Raw genomic sequence first — 16,020 nt, 5'->3', positions numbered from 1 at the left:
ATATTCCCAACTGGGATAGTTTTGAACTAAAATGATATTAACTGAAATTTAATACAAGAAAACTACACTATGCATATCATTATCATATCAATAATCATCTCTTTAATCCCAGCAAACCACGTGTCAGGCTGCTGAAAGACTTCCTGCATTAAATGCTTAGATGGCAACATTTCATTGGCTCTGGAACAACAATAGGATAATTCACTGTACAGAAGCAGCCGCCCCACTATTTGCTTAAAGAATGGGCGTTGGGGCAAACGAAACTGGTCCTCTCTCTTCTCAAACCTCTTCATCTCCTCCACCCACCACCACTTCTCGTTCTTCCCCTAAATATTCAATCTTTCCACTTTGCTTCTTCAAGCGTCAAGCCATAGCCAGCCAAGAAAATTAAAAGAAAGCCCGAAAAAGTGATGATTCTTGCTTCCTACCATCCGAAATCTTTCCTTGAATCCAACTCTACATAGACACCAAATCTTGACGTCCCATTATTCCATTAAGTCCTTCCAAAGAAACCAAATTTTCCATAAAAAAGTTTGTTTCTTGGCTCTAAATTCTTGACCCCAATAAAGAAACACAATGACTGAAGTACTCCAATCATCCCCATCTCACTTCTCTTCACCTTCAAGCTCCACCTCAACTCCACATGCCCTTATTAACTCTAGTGTAAGCACTGTAGAAAGCATAGCCCAAGATAGTGACCAAGAAGAAGAGAGAAGGCAAGAGGAGGAGAGGAAAGAAAGGGACAGGGAAGGGGATCAGCTGTCTTTATTAACACTTTTGGTGGCTGCTTTTAGGAAATCTTTGATTGGGTGTAGCATTTCTGATAGTAAAGAGCTTTGCTCAATGGAAATTGGGTTGCCTACCAATGTTAGGCATGTTGCTCATGTGACTTTTGATAGGTTCCATGGATTTCTTGGTTTGCCTGTTGAATTCGAGCCTGAGGTTCCCAGGAGAGCCCCAAGTGCCAGGTGAGTTTATCAATGAAGAATTTTTTTTCTTCTTGAAATTCTGATCTGGGTTTGAGATATATGTGTCACAATTGAACCTTTCCTGATTATTTCGTTCTTGAATGTCAATAAAAGGGTAGTCTTTAAGGAAAATTTTTCTGGGGTTTGGTTATATTGGTTAATGTAGCTCAATAAGTTTTCTTCCCCTCTCCTGAACTTTGTTTCACTTTCATATAATTTGGTGAGCTGAACTTTTATCTGAAGTGTTTTTTACGAAAGGAATGCTAGAAAAAGGAGACTATTGTTGTAAACATCCATCATTTTAGGTACTTCGGATGATGATTAATTTCTTTGGGGTCTTCATTCTTCTATAGATTCCCATAGTAACGAAGGCAACCATTGGGTTTTCCTAAGCAAATTCTTAATGAACTGGACAGTTTGCTTCAGTTTGTGGATGCAAATTTCTACCTCAAAAGTTCAAATACTTCTCTGCATTGTATGACTTTTTCCCCTGCTGCGCATTTTCTATTTGAAGCATTTAGGGATTGGGTGCTGGCTACATTTTTCTAATTTCATTTCTTACGTCCCTTTCTGATTCCTTGGTAAACCTTACTGGAATTATATCTATTTCATGTTTGTTTCGTTGTTTGGTCTGCGGTGCTCGATTTGAAAATTAAGCACAATTTATAGTTGACACCATGGCTATAATGAACGTATGGAAACTAGCATGATGATACCTTCTGTTGTGATCTCAGTTGCCAAAGTCTATCAGCATTCCATATAACAGTGTTTGTGCTAATTTTAATTTATTGACTTCTTGTGCAGTGCAAATGTGTTTGGAGTTTCAACAGAATCTATGCAGCTTTCATTTGACTCTAGAGGGAATAGTGTGCCAACAATACTACTCCTAATGCAAAGGCATTTGTATGCCCAAGGAGGCCTCCAGGTATGTGATTATCTATTTTTTCTCTACCGTCCCATGGCTATAAAATTGCTTGAATTATCCAATTTTAATAACTAAATTGTTATATTTGATTATTTAGGCAGAAGGAATTTTCAGAATTAATGCTGAGAACAGTCAGGAGGAGTATGTTAGGGAACAACTAAATAGGGGAATTATACCGGATGGGATAGATGTACATTGCTTGGCAGGTCTTATAAAGGTATTTCCTTGCCCTTTAAAAGCTGCACCTCTTATGTGGGAATTATGAACATGTTTCTCATATATAAATTTGCTACATTGGCATCTCTACTTATTGTATTTTATCAGCTTATTTTTATGTAAGTAATTTTTTTTGGCAATATTGGGAACAAACCCACTATAAAAGGACTGGTTCATGTGCTGAGAATGCCCTCCTTTTTGTCGAGATATCTGCAAATAAATGTTGGAACTTCCCCAGTTGAAATGGTATGTTTCATTTGATTTATGTGTTTATTATTCTACAGGCTTGGTTTAGAGAACTTCCTAGCGGTGTCTTGGACTCTCTTCCTCCAGAGCAGGTAATACAATCGCAGTCAGAAGAAGAGTGTGCTCGGCTTGTACGGCTCCTTCCTCCAACAGAAGCTGCTCTGCTGGATTGGGCAATAAATTTAATGGCTGATGTTGTGCAACTGGAACATTTGAACAAGATGAATGCACGCAATGTTGCCATGGTGTTTGCTCCAAACATGACTCAAGTGAGTAAAAATCTTTCAGTCTTTTTAAATACGCATGTCAAACTTGATGCACAGTTTTTTTATTGTTTACTGATATTTGAGCCAATTTGATGTAGTTGATAAAGCTCTGCTGATTGCTCTACAATATTTTCTCATATTTCTCGCCTTAAAGGTGCTAAGTTTTTTAAGCATATCATTTGATACTAGTTGTCCCATGGATGCATCCCCTGTACCCTTGGCCCAAACTTGCAGCATTTTAATATTTTCAAAAACAAAAAAAGAAGACTATTAGAAAAGCACACTCATTCATATGACCTAACTTCAAGGCAAAGAGTTCCATTTTGAAAAGTCCTCTCTAGGCACCTTGAAGCATACCAAAGCTCTTCCTCCTGATTATCATGATGGGATATTCTTCTGATAGTTATTCTTTTCCATCAAAGCTTTAATCTAATTACTATTTATGGTTCTGTGCTGCAATATTATTCTGCACTGTATCTAATGAAAGGTCTTGTTAGTATGTGATAAAATGTAGGATTGCTCTTGCAATCTGGCCCATTCACAGTTGAATGACCTCCACTACGTCTGTTTATTGCAGATGTCCGATCCTTTGACTGCATTGATGTATGCAGTCCAGGTAATGAATTTTCTCAAGACACTTATTATCAGAACACTTAAAGAAAGAGAAGATTCTCTGGTAGACTCTACTCCTGTTTCTCGCTTAGAGCCTTCTGATAAGAATGGACAGCAAAGCTCTTCACAACTGCACAAAGATGTCAATGAGGTTAAAAATGAAAGTGAAGGAGAAAAAGTTTTTGTTGCTCAAGAACCTGCCATGGAGAGCCCCACTCACTCCGCCGAAGAGAATTTGACAGCAGAAAGTAACTCTGAAAGTTTCCTAACTTCGATCGAGAACATATGCGCTGGAAATCGATCTCTGGTTGATAACTGTCCTTGCACTGTGGTTTCTCAAGTGAACTCTTTAGCAAATGGACTCGAAGAAGGTGGCCTACGAAGTACATCTGGAAAGAGCAGAACTGGTCAATCAAGTGTTTCAAGTCTAAAGAAGGGATCGAAGAAGGTAAATGAATGGTCAATCTGTCATGTAGCAGGACCTGTAGAGAAGAGCAAGGGAACGAAGATTGTTGGTCGTATAAATTCAAGAGCAGAGCTTTTTGAAGCTTGGAGGTGAATGGCCTTGAATGCTAGGATGTAGTCAGATGGGGTCGGGATGGGAGAGAAATGCCAACTGGTAGAAGTTGGTATGTTGTGTTTTGTGCTTTTGTTTTGGGAATATTGTGTACGACGTTCACTGTGTGCCTTGTATGTTATTTTGGGTGGGAAGTCTTTAACCTTTCATCGCTTCATACTGACATTTCCTCGGCTCATTCTAACATTTTCTATTGTTCACGATGCTTATCGGTAAAGCTTGTAATCAATCAAAGTTGCTTGTGTTGCTCAAATGAACATGACTTTTGCTTTTCTGGTGCCTGTCTGCTTGTAGTTTTGCACCTAATTATGTTTAGGAAAATGAAAAAACAACCCAGCAGGCTGCCTATTAGAAAACAATGACCAAGTATGCATGACAAGGCTTGAGAATAAAATATTTTCCTCAGGGACCATGAAGATAGTCTGTGCGCCAACCAATCAAATTCCAATCTGGGGTGTTCTCGCTGGACTCTTTTTGCTTCAACGGAGGATTTACTCTGCTCTGCATTGCCAGATGCAAGGACCAAGCCTTTCAACAGCCTATCCAATAACAGGAAGAAATCTTGGCCCATAAGAGGAAGGGCATAGCTAGTCCAGCCCAATTTCAAGCCTAAATGCACCATTCCTACTTTTTGATGTTGCCAGCCGTCCTAAACTTCAGATTATTTCAAACATTTGTTTTCTTAAAAGTTGTTAATTCTGATTACAAATTCTCATTCAATGGTTCACTTTTGTTGTTTTCAAGCTTAGAAATTCATTTTCTTTTCTATGCAAAACCAACTTGGAGATGAATATACGATGCTTTCAGAGAAATTTTTCTGCTGCTTTACCCCCTCTGGTTCCCCTGCAACTCCCATCTCCAATGTAATGATTTCTTTCCCTCTTCTTCCCGCTAATTTCTTGCCTTTCATTTAGAATTTATGTTATATATGCACTCAATTACTATGGGTACCTTGCAAGTTTGCTTCTTCTTTTGTGATGTTCCAAACCCTTAACATTTTGTGCTAAAATTGTAAACTTTTTTTGGTTTTTTGGTTTCATTTATTCTTATATTATGGTTTCATGGTGTTTTAAGGGAAACCCATCTTTGGTATATATTGCCTGATGAGGTCAAGAGTGTGGCTCTTCTAAATCAATATTCTGAACTCTTATCACCATGTGAAAGAGAGAATGTTAACCGCATATGTGGAGACCAGCTGAAGAAAAGAGCCCTGCTTGCTCGAGCCTTGGTTCGCACTACCATTGCCAGATGTAGGTCTCCTTTTTGTTTTTCTTAGTATTCTGTTCATATTTATCTTTTATATTCAGTTGTGTTGTAAAGTGATTAAAGACAATCAACATATCTGATATTCTTATCTATATATAAATTGCTCAATCTCTCAAGGTTAACTGAGACAATCAATTTCTTAGTACAAAATGGTCTGTACTAATATGATTCTTGTTTAATCAGAATTAGATCAGATTCTCAATTTTAATAATTAAATTACTCAATTCATGTTCAACACGTCCCTGGTGTGCTGATGCACCATCTTATTTGGTGTGAAAATAACTGCCACGTTCCTGTATGTGATCTGATTTTCTCTTCACCACATGAAGGTTCAAACTATTACTTAAACTTGCATAAGTGGCGTACCAATTGCCAGCCAACAATGTGAAAATGCCTAACTGCAAAGAATGTTTTCAACATGCATATCTTAGGGACTCTAGATTTCCTCTTGTTATAAAACATGCTTTGCATAGACTACTAACATAGTTTTATATTGCTAGATCAGATGAATTGTGAAATAAATCCAAGATCTTTGAAGTTTAGGAAGAACATCTATGGGAAGCCTGAGGTGATTGGTAAAGGATTTGCAATCCTTTTTGTTTGAGGACCTTGCTCTCTTCATATTTTTGAATCTCATTCTATGTTCTTGCACATGTTAATTGTTTGTTTGTCCCATACTTAAATAGGTGGAGTGGCAAAATGAGGACAACTTTAGCCCACTGCCCTTGCATTTCAATATCTCACACACAACTTCTATGATTGCCTGTGGTGTGACAGTAAACGTCCCAGTAAGTCCTATTGTTATTCTTGTGAGATACATAGATCCGCTTACAACAATAATTATGTCGGTTTTCTTTGTTAAAGTTTTGTTACTACATGTACTCAAACTTGGTGTAATTTGCTTTCAATAATTAATATAGATTGGCATTGATGTTGAAGAGAAGCAACGGAGGATAAAGAACAATATCACAGCCTTCGCTCAACGCTATTTTTCTCCTTATGAAGTGAAACTTTTAACTGCTATATCAGACCCCGAAGTTCAGTGTCAGGAGTTTATCAAATTATGGACTCTGAAAGTAAGCAAGATATTAATAATAAATCTGTCCTAAAGCATGATAAATCATAGTTGAAATGTAATGTGTTCACATTTTTCTCAAGTTTTCTACAATCTGGATCTCATTTCCAGGAGGCATATGTAAAAGCATTGGGAAAAGGCTTTTCAGCTGTGCCTTTCAAGACCTTTACTATTCAGTTTAGGGCTCCAGCTATAAGGAACCTTCATCCTCCTGGAATTTCAGTTTCAGAGGTTAGTACCTGAATTTTAGGTGGGTATTATAGAATATAAATAGACAGACATCATCACTTGTGTCACATTATCAATCTAGCTTTATTATAACAAATAATCATTTGGCCAAATATTAAGTTAGTCATTTCACCTTCTTGCTGAGCGTTTTGAACTGACGTTAACAACTTAAAAATAAAAAACAATAATGGAAGTATACAAAGCTTTAGCTGAAGTGCTAATAGGGCGGATTTGGATAGGTCTTGGTTATGCTAGGGCATGTAAAAGAAAAAAGTACCACTGAATGCTATGATTGGGATCTCTGGATTATGATCTAACATGTACCACTGAATTGTATCAAAAGTTTCTGATTAACACTTGTCACATTGACAGGCATCTGAAGAAATTGTTGAATCATCTAATGACCCCACGAACCTCACAAACAATTGGCAATTAGCACTCCTGGAAGTGGCTGGTTCTCATTATGCTGCCATTTGTATGGAAAGGGATAAAACTGTTGGAGGTTGGATTCTGATTCTTGTTGGTCTAAGATAGTTGTAGAATGCATGGTTGCTAAAATGTTAACATTTTGTTTGTAGGTGAAGCAAATATGCCGATGAAATTGACTGTGCGGAAAACCATTCCATTTGTCGAAGATGTTTGCATCTCCGGAACTGATGCAGTTCTAGCCCTAGGTGGCATAATTGAGCAATAGCGGCAATGCACTGCTAATTGGCCAAGTAATGATATATACAATGCAAATTGCAGTGGCATAAATTTCATCAATTTTACCCTTGCAACTTCTTTGTAAATTGTATTTAAAAGTATTCATCCATATTTGGTGTCTGCTATCTCATAATCTGGGTTGGCTGAAGTAATCCTCTGAATTGAAGCTTTGCTACAGTTCTTTAAGTCAAGACATAGTAGCAACATTTATGTAACAAGTTCCATTTGTTAAGGATGTGATAGGTTTTGTTTCTTACCATTTTTTACCATTCTACGGTAGGAAACAAAGAAATTAAAAATGTTCACTCCGAGCTTAATCATTCTGTCAAAGTTTTGGAGGATTAGGGATAAGGTATTGTAGGCTATGCATAAACCTATCTAGGTTTCTACAGATATTGCGTCAAAATAGTTCAAACTCGAGGCAATCTCCTCTTGTTTTGAGTGTATTGATCATGTAAGGAACTGGATGCATGATTCTACCAAATGAGAGTAACTGTGTTTGACCAACTGGTACAATGATCGATTGGAAATATACAAGTACAAACAACCAAGGTGAAGCGGTTATTTGCACTCACTAGTTAGTACAAGTAATGCTTCCTCATTGACAAACTCAGATCAATATTCCCCGTCATTCTCCAGAGGCCCTCCAGTAGAACAGCAAGTCTGCTTGGCAAACTGGGGTAGGGATGCATCGATCAATAAATCAACCTCAAGCATGGCTAGTTGATTGCCACCTGTGTCTCCGAAGGCCCTCCAGAAGGGATGCTATCTTCTCATCACCTAGGATTTGGCTTTTTATGAACTGTTAAGGGATGCTGTCCAAGGCCTTTCTTCTTCAACTCAGCTTATTTCTTTGGTACCAGTTCTAATCAACCCAAAGCTCATCCATAGAACATTTGACCATATATTCTTGCAGCCGCCTTCTGCTAAACCAGCAATCCACAGGCTTATACTTGGGGATGTAATTCTCAATTTCAAATATTTTGAAACTCAAATCTTAAGTCTTCTCCTTGCATATTTTCTACTATTTAAGAACATTTTGGGAAATCCTTCTATAACCAGGGCATGTAGATTTTGCAATGTGGACATCTCAAGTGAATATTACCAATAGTCTTTGCATGAACATAGCCCATCCCTGAAATGGTGGAAACGGGTTGCATCTCTAACAACAAGTTGACGATCCACAATCTTGCTGACCCCCTTGAGAAACAAATGGCAATCTTCACACACTCTAAGGTTCTTTATCACAACAATCTCTGTCCCTGGCTCGGAGTTCAACAGTCCGAACACAATTGCCAACTTTTCACTATGAACGCCCATCCCAAGGAAAAGTTCTTTACTTCTCCTTTCTTGATTGTTTTTACAGCCGACAAGTTTCCTCACCAAAGTTTCCAGCTCATCTACCATTCTGTATATCTCTACTGATTGAGGATGGCTTCTGTCCCCACATAAGAAAAGGTGAACTCTCCCTTTATATTCAAGATGGCTACATCCTGGATCCTTTTTGAGATTCCGCTCCCTCATCATTACTCTAACCTTTAGCACTCCTTCCAAATTCTCTGCCTCAGCATAAATATTGGATAGCAGAACATAATAACCAATATTTGTGGGCTCAAGCTCTATAACTTGTTCGAAAGCTAACTCTGCTATCTCTACATTATGGTGAATTTTGCAGGCACCCAAAAGGGCCCCCCAGACTGCACCATCTGGCTTGACCTGCATTGATTTAATGAGCTCCAAAGCGTCATACAGCCGACCAGCCCGACCTAGAAGATCCACCACACAAGAATAATGCTCAGGACCTGGCTGCAACCGATGCTTCGTCTCCATTTCAACAAAATAATCCAAACCTTTTTCAGTCAACCCCGCATGACTACATGCACACAAGACACTCACAAATGCAGCGCCATCAGGCCTAATACCACCCTTAATCATCTCATCGAATAACTCCACTGCAATCTCTCCATATCCATGCATTCCATATCCACCTATAATCGCTGTCCATGAAACCACACTTTTCACAAGCATACCATCAAAAATAGCACGAGCCTTGACCAAATTACCACACCTAGCGTACATATTAATCAGCGCATTATTCAAAAATGGATTCAAACTAAGTCCACTAAACTCTATCCGCTGTTCAACCTCGCGACCAACACTAATAGCGCCAAGGTGAGCACAAGACGATAAAACCCCAACGAATGTGACAGCATCCGCACAATTCCTACAAGCTTTCATTTTTTTATAAAGTTCTAAAACATTAGAAGCAAGTCCATTCTGCGCGTACCCTGAAATCATAGCATTCCAAGTAATCAAACCCTTTTTGGGCATCTCATCAAACAACTTCCTACCAAACTCAATCGCCCCACATTTTACGTACATTGTAAGCAAACAATTAGAAACAGAGAAATCAAGATTCAAACCTAACTTCACACAACAACAATGAAAAGACATCCCTGCGCTAAAATACCCTGGTTCAGAAAACATCGGAATCAAACCCAATATTGTAACTGAATTAACAGAAACACCCATTTCTCTCATTTTACAAAACAAAGAAAATCCTTCAAAAACACGGAAAGTTAGCGCGTAGCCTGAAAGCAAAGCATTGTAACAAACCGTTAATTGATTTGATATTGGGTTTTCATCGAACACTTTGCGGGCGTTTTCGACGGAGTTGAATTTACAGTACATCGATATTAAAGAAGTGAGAACAAAGGGTTCCGGGCAGCAACCGGATTTGATGACGTGGCAGTGGAGTTGTTGGCCGGAGAAAGGAAGTGAAAGGGAAACCGAGGATTTGAGAGCGAAAGGGAAAGAGAAGGCGTTCGGGGTGGAACCGCAGCGCAGCATTTGGCGGTAGAGAGTTAGAGCTTGGAGATATTGGCATTGCTTTGCTAGCTCTCGCAACTGAGTGTTCCATGGAATTGAAGTCATAGGAAGCAAAAAAGGCGGGGAATTGATGCCTCTTTGGAGCGTGAAGATGAAGCCGTTAAGCTTTTGGCGGGGGGAAACTGCAGAGAGAACAGAGAGTGTTCGAAACGCAGCGTTGGGGGAGGTAGCCACGTAGGCTATTAAGGAAAGCACGCGATTGGAGAAAAAAACTCAAAATTAAAATATAACGGTGAGCCGCGTAGCAGGCAATCCAACAAGAAGATAACGGATGATATCTAAATCGTCCATGTCGACAGACACAGAAATAAAATCCGGGGGAAGACAGAGGAATAGAAGCGAAGAAGAGTCCAGTTCGAGCCATGGAGGCAATGCATTTTCCAACCGTTGCTTCCCGCCATTTCTCGGCGACTTCCGGTTCCTTTACGACGAACAGGAAGTTCTACAACAGTCCCAGAAACACAACTTTGCTTGGAAGTACATGGAGTATTGGTTCGAGCGATTTCACTTCCCTTTCTTCGAGGAATTTGTTCACTGTAAGTCAATAACGAAACAACAAAATAAAGTAAAGAAAAAAAATTACATTTACACTTAACTCTAAGGTCAGTTGTCGAGAGATTGCGTGAAAGAAGCAAAAGAAATTTGCAACCGTCTGTACTTTTTAAGTTTCCAAATTGATTAAAGTTTTGGTTTTTTGGTTTTTTTTTTTTTTGTTGGCAGAGAGAAATATGGGGGTGGGTAAATTCCAAGACGATAACTTTAAGGAGAGAGATGCGAGGTGTTGTACGAGCTGAAATGTTTGGACAATTGACGAGTGGCCTCGAAGCTGCTTGGACCAAGCTTAAAGGAGAAGGTTTGATCCCTTTCTTTTTGGTTAATTTTCTTTCAGCTTATTATTTAGGAGTTTCTTTTTCTACTTGAAAAAAAGTTATTTTGAATACAAGAGTGAATAATTTTTTTCAAAAGTTGAAAGTTAAAATTTTATTAATTTCTTTTCCATGACAAACGAAGCAACTATTTTAGAATTGATGTCTACCCATTTGTTCATTTTAATCACTTATGATTTGCTTTTACTTTAAAATAAATTTTGAGAAAGTAAAAACCAATAATTATGGTAACTACCTGGAGAAGTTAGTTTGTTGGATGTTTGAGTTAAGGAGTGAACCGTCTTGTGTTTCAGAGGTTTTGACAAAGGAGAACATTGTGGAGCCAATGCGCGATATTAGGAGAGCACTTTTGGAAGCAGATGTAAGTGACTAGTGTTGGAAATACTACTTGGGGTTTTTAATTTTTCAACAGGATAACATCTGAATAAAATGGTTGGTGTGTCTCTGCTGACAGGTTAGTCTTCCTGTTGTTAGAAGGTTTGTCCAAGCTGTTAGTGACCAGGCTGTTGGAGTTGGCCTTATTCGAGGAGTGAAGCCGGATCAACAATTGGTTAAGGTATGAACTTCTATCAACAAAATGCAATATGTTAGGTAAGCATTGAAGGGAGGTTTCTGTGGATTTGTTTATCATGTGTGGTTAACATATGTAGTGGCATGATTTTTTATACCTCCTTCATGCTAGAAAATTAGAACTAGCTTAGTGGTCTCTGATTTTTGATCCATGTGTATCACTTGCATATTCTTTTGGCTGCAGATTGTACATGATGAGCTTGTGAAATTGATGGGAGGAGAGGTTTCTGAACTGGTCTTTTCAAAATCTGGCCCCACTGTTATATTATTGGCTGGTCTGCAAGGGGTTGGAAAGACAACTGTTTGTGCGAAGTTAGCTAATTATCTTAAGAAACAGGTGACATTTGTGTTGTTGAATATAGACAAGTTTAGCTTTTTCCTTAAGCCTCAATTGACATTGGAGCATAATGTTGACTACAGGGTAAGAGTTGCATGCTTATCGCAGGAGATGTCTACAGACCTGCTGCTATCGATCAACTCGTTATTTTGGGTGAACAGGTATAGGATTTTTGTTGTCAATAGAATTCTCTTGTTCCTTATAGTTTCATATGATTTCAGTTATCCACTTTTTTTTCAAATTTGATTTTTGTTCAAGTGGATTTCAAAGAAGATTTTCTGGAAATGTTAGGTCAAGTATATGTTTGGTGTTCGCTCTAGAGTGGCACTCTTACCAGTTAGAGGTGCTAAACCTTGTGAGGTGAAAGCATGGTATTTTGTATTCTCTTAGTGCCACAATGGAGCAATGCAGAGTGAACTTTCTGGTCTTGTTGATCCGAATCATCTGTCCTAGTTGTCTTATAATGAACAAGGTATTTGACTGATGGTAATTGATGCTGGAGCAACAGTGTACCACAGAATTGGAGATGACACACTTCTTCGTGAGTTTGCTCACATTACTGATTATGATTCACAAAGACTGAACAAATGAAACGTAAATAGCTATCATAGAAGCTTTCTAGCATAAAGGTATCTTGTTAAAGTATTTTCTCAATGAATTTCAATTTAAATGGATTTATTTTCAGTTTTAGGCAAGTTAAAATTACCAGACTGATGCCATAGTGTGACTAAATAAGTTAATGGAAACTTTATCCATTTATTTTGCATTTTCCGAATGTTAGTTTTGACCTGTGACCATAGTTCCAGTTTGTTTCATGACTTGAGAAATGCATTGATTGATCATGACAATTATCTTCACCCATCATAAAGTTGTTTCTCTTTTGACTTCTCCAAAAAGTTACTATTTCTCAGATTCTGTTATAGCTGGTGACAGGTGGGCGTTCCTGTATATACAGCAGGGACTGAGGTCAAACCATCTGAAATAGCGAAGCAAGGCTTAGAAGAGGCCAAAAAGAAGAAGATAGATATAGTGATAATGGATACTGCAGGAAGGCTCCAGGTAAAACCTAAGCATCTGTCATGCAACTTTTAATGATTTTTAAACGATGCAGCATCCTCAGGTTAATCTTCCATACATTTTAATTTCTTGAATTCAACAGATTGATAAAGCAATGATGGATGAGTTGAAAGAAGTGAAGAAAGTATTGAATCCCACAGAAGTTTTGCTGGTTGTGGATGCAATGACTGGCCAAGAAGCTGCTGGTACTCAGACTTCCAACTTTCTTTTTTAATATGCCACTGTCCTTTTTTCATTTATGCATTAATAGACATTATGATTATTTTTATACTAATAATCTTTTAAATCTTGTTTTTTCATACTATATATTATACACAGAGTACTGTATAAACTTTTTTCCTCCGTAATACATTATGTACTTTCAGTACTTATATTTATAGAGCATGTATCTCATTCAAGCAGAAGAACTGCAACAACTGATTGGCTCAATATTCTACTTAGAGTGCCGGCAGCTGGCCCAATTCATACATAAATGACCTAGGAGTTTTATGGTTGAAGTTTACACATTTGAACCCACTTGATAATATATACATGTCTCTGTAACTATGTACCTGCTTAATTTAGCTATTGGCAAGACATTGACTGTAACAAGTTCCATGATCATCTTTTCTTCATCTTCTCTTAAAATTCACAGCCTTGGTCACAACATTCAATGTTGAGATAGGGATCACTGGTGCCATTTTGACAAAGCTAGATGGAGATTCTAGAGGTGGCGCAGCTTTGAGTGTTAAAGAGGTTTGCCTTACCATTGCCTTTGATTTTCTTCACTTAAAATTATGTCATAGAACTTCTTCCTTGGTGAAGATATTTCATATTTAAGCACCTGGAAATTGTGACAGTAGGTTATTTTGCATTTCTATAGTGACAAATTTGTCATTGCTGTATGTTCTATATTATTGAACACTACAGGTGTCTGGGAAGCCAATCAAGCTCGTAGGACGCGGAGAGCGCATGGAGGACCTTGAGCCTTTCTATCCAGATCGTATGGCTGGACGCATCTTGGGAATGGGAGACGTTCTCTCATTTGTTGAAAAGGCACAAGAAGTTGTAAGTTTTCAGTGACTTTTGTTTCGCATCCTTTGAAACGAAACACATCTAGATAAGTTTTAATCCAAATGTCTGTTTAGATGCACCAAGAAGATGCTGAAGAGCTGCAAAAGAAGATAATGAGTGCAAAGTTTGACTTCAATGATTTCCTAAAGCAGACTCGTGCTGTTGCACAAATGGGCTCCATGACTCGTGTTATTGGAATGATCCCTGGAATGGGGAAGGTATGAAAGTTTGGTTTCCTATTCTTTGGGGTTATTGTGTTTTAAAGTTTATGCAGCCTTCTTGGTCCTTTTATTTTACTGTTACTGTCAGAACAGTAGTCTGTCCTTCAATTATTACTCTTTTTCTTAAAAACTTGAAAGTCTCTATGGACTGCAAAAAGAATCTGGTTTGATCTCCTATTTGCTCAAAAACAGGTTACCCCAGCCCAAGTTCGAGAAGCAGAGAAGAGTTTAAAGATAATGGAGGCAATGATTGAAGCCATGACACCAGGTCTCATTCTAACTGCTTTTACTGTGGAATTTTGAAGGATAAAACTTGACCAAGCATATCTTTTCTTGCGTTAAATTTATTTGATCAAGCTTGACCTAGCTTCTTGAACCATCAAGTGGTATTGCTCCTATACACGCGGCCCCTTTCTTTTTCAGAATAAAAATGTAAACAAAAACATGAAGCCATATTGCTCTACTCAATGTTTTACCAATGCAAGTTTTTGAGGCAGATAGGAGAGTGTAGACGATGAAGAGCAGAGTATACCAGAAAAGAGAGAAAAGTTCTAATCTTTTTCATTACCCTCTCTCAGTCTCATTCAGAATTACCCACTTTGTTTAGACCTTGTATGGCTATGGTTATATTGCTGGGTCTGGCTATGTACAATCACATGTACTCTGCGCTTCCATAGATGTTTGATTTTGGTGTTTGACTAGCCAGATTATGCAACTGGGTACTTCTTGCTTTTCCTAAACCAGTGTACTATGCTATACATATTTCCTTGATGAGGGTTGTTTCTGAAACTTATTGATTGCTATATGCATATTTAGGAATCAGTTTGATGATTAACTATGGCTGTGAGGAAACAGCATACTTGTATCAATGAATAAGTCTGTGCTTACTTTGACATGCTGTCACCTGATTTGCTTCTTTCTCTTTTATTTCTTTTACTTTCAAATATTAAACTTTTCTTATTTTCTTGTTTATTTTCAGAGGAAAGGGAGAAGCCGGAGTTATTGGCTGAGTCTCCTGAAAGGAGGAAAAGAGTTGCTCAAGGTTCTGGTAAAACAGAGCAGCAGGTATGCATTGTTTCTACTAGTAGGTTAATAAAATTTTGACAACTTGTGCATGAGATATGTCTTCTGGAATCAATATTAGGTGAGTCAACTTGTCGCTCAACTCTTCCAAATGCGTGTTCGTATGAAGAATTTGATGGGTGTAATGGAAGGTGGATCTATTCCAACATTGAGCAATCTTGAGGATGCAATGAAAGCTGAACAAAAGGTGCCTTGTTTGCAACTCTGCATGTTCACACTTATTCAGACAGTGTCATATAAATTTAAACTCGTTTATGATTGATGGAATTCTAACAGACTCCTAGTGTGAATTCAATGATTCATGGGCAAGCTATATTCTGTAACATTTGATGTTTTCATTTTGTCCCATGAATTAGGCTCCTCCTGGTACTGCAAGAAGAAAGAGGAGATCAGAGTCAAGAAGGCAGTTTGCAGACTCAGCATCAACAAGGCCAAGTCCTCGTGGTTTCGGGGCAAAGAACTAGGAACTCAAATCCGAGGAACAGCAAGACTCTTCATTATCTGCTTGCAGTGAAGGCAGAGTTTCTGGGGTTTCTTGAGAGCTGAGGAAACTCATTGCATTCTCATCATGAGAACAACACTATTGAGATGATCATCCTGCAAAGTTCCAATGTAACAGGAGATGATGTAATTTAACTTGTTTGTCGATTGCTTATTAGGCAAGATGCGCTTTGTATCAAACAAACACAATTTCACACGAAACCAAATTATGTTAGTATGGTATCTTCTTGATTGAGAAGAAAAAAAGGTTTCTACGATACAATGGTAGTTTGAAGCCAAAAAATTAATCTTTCATTGCTGAGATGGGTTTCACATAAA

At 38.2% G+C, this 16,020-nt stretch overlaps 4 protein-coding genes across 4 annotated transcripts; 3 read left to right on the top strand and 1 right to left on the bottom strand.

The window, feature by feature from the left end:
- LOC18598259 (rho GTPase-activating protein 5) lies at positions 241-4,063 on the top strand. The gene is made up of 5 exons (XM_007027720.2): positions 241-968; positions 1,773-1,893; positions 1,991-2,110; positions 2,394-2,624; positions 3,199-4,063. The coding sequence occupies exons 1-5, from the start codon at positions 577-579 to the stop codon at positions 3,790-3,792; spliced, it is 1,458 nt and encodes a 485-aa protein (XP_007027782.1). The 5' UTR covers positions 241-576; the 3' UTR covers positions 3,793-4,063.
- LOC18598258 (4'-phosphopantetheinyl transferase HetI) lies at positions 4,186-7,340 on the top strand. The gene is made up of 8 exons (XM_007027719.2): positions 4,186-4,673; positions 4,885-5,060; positions 5,577-5,644; positions 5,763-5,864; positions 5,997-6,152; positions 6,263-6,382; positions 6,752-6,881; positions 6,958-7,340. The coding sequence occupies exons 1-8, from the start codon at positions 4,597-4,599 to the stop codon at positions 7,071-7,073; spliced, it is 945 nt and encodes a 314-aa protein (XP_007027781.2). The 5' UTR covers positions 4,186-4,596; the 3' UTR covers positions 7,074-7,340.
- Positions 7,485-10,233, bottom strand: LOC18598257 (putative pentatricopeptide repeat-containing protein At3g11460). Its single transcript, XM_007027718.2, has one exon. The coding sequence runs from the start codon at positions 10,016-10,018 to the stop codon at positions 8,186-8,188; it is 1,833 nt and encodes a 610-aa protein (XP_007027780.1). The 5' UTR covers positions 10,019-10,233; the 3' UTR covers positions 7,485-8,185.
- Positions 10,267-16,003, top strand: LOC18598256 (signal recognition particle 54 kDa protein, chloroplastic). Its single transcript, XM_007027717.2, has 15 exons — positions 10,267-10,509; positions 10,694-10,826; positions 11,154-11,221; positions 11,315-11,416; positions 11,615-11,767; positions 11,851-11,928; positions 12,701-12,826; positions 12,927-13,029; positions 13,479-13,579; positions 13,754-13,891; positions 13,972-14,115; positions 14,311-14,386; positions 15,098-15,183; positions 15,263-15,388; positions 15,558-16,003. Exons 1-15 carry the CDS (start codon positions 10,336-10,338, stop codon positions 15,663-15,665), a joined length of 1,716 nt encoding a protein of 571 aa, XP_007027779.2. The 5' UTR covers positions 10,267-10,335; the 3' UTR covers positions 15,666-16,003.

This window comes from Theobroma cacao, chromosome 5 (assembly GCF_000208745.1).
Source record: "Theobroma cacao cultivar B97-61/B2 chromosome 5, Criollo_cocoa_genome_V2, whole genome shotgun sequence".
NCBI classification, from domain to species: domain Eukaryota; kingdom Viridiplantae; phylum Streptophyta; class Magnoliopsida; order Malvales; family Malvaceae; genus Theobroma; species Theobroma cacao.
Note: the sequence above shows the minus strand (reverse complement) of the source record. Positions and strands in the feature narration are given on the sequence as shown.

What these genes read in the sequence shown, in the direction of transcription:
- LOC18598259 (XM_007027720.2), top strand. Translation starts at nt 577, where the DNA reads ATGACTGAAGTACTCCAATCATCCCCATCTCACTTCTCTTCACCTTCA. An exon ending in GCTTGGCAGGTCTTATAAAG is followed by an intron (nt 2,111 to 2,393) that starts GTATTTCCTTGC and finishes ATTATTCTACAG; the next exon opens with GCTTGGTTTAGAGAACTTCC. An exon ending in TTGCTCCAAACATGACTCAA is followed by an intron (nt 2,625 to 3,198) that starts GTGAGTAAAAAT and finishes TGTTTATTGCAG; the next exon opens with ATGTCCGATCCTTTGACTGC.
- LOC18598256 (XM_007027717.2), top strand. Translation starts at nt 10,336, where the DNA reads ATGGAGGCAATGCATTTTCCAACCGTTGCTTCCCGCCATTTCTCGGCG. An exon ending in ATACTGCAGGAAGGCTCCAG is followed by an intron (nt 12,827 to 12,926) that starts GTAAAACCTAAG and finishes TGAATTCAACAG; the next exon opens with ATTGATAAAGCAATGATGGA. An exon ending in TTGAAAAGGCACAAGAAGTT is followed by an intron (nt 13,892 to 13,971) that starts GTAAGTTTTCAG and finishes ATGTCTGTTTAG; the next exon opens with ATGCACCAAGAAGATGCTGA.
- LOC18598258 (XM_007027719.2), top strand. Translation starts at nt 4,597, where the DNA reads ATGAATATACGATGCTTTCAGAGAAATTTTTCTGCTGCTTTACCCCCT. An exon ending in TCAAATTATGGACTCTGAAA is followed by an intron (nt 6,153 to 6,262) that starts GTAAGCAAGATA and finishes TCTCATTTCCAG; the next exon opens with GAGGCATATGTAAAAGCATT. An exon ending in AAGGGATAAAACTGTTGGAG is followed by an intron (nt 6,882 to 6,957) that starts GTTGGATTCTGA and finishes TTTTGTTTGTAG; the next exon opens with GTGAAGCAAATATGCCGATG.
- LOC18598257 (XM_007027718.2), bottom strand. Translation starts at nt 10,018, where the DNA reads ATGACTTCAATTCCATGGAACACTCAGTTGCGAGAGCTAGCAAAGCAA.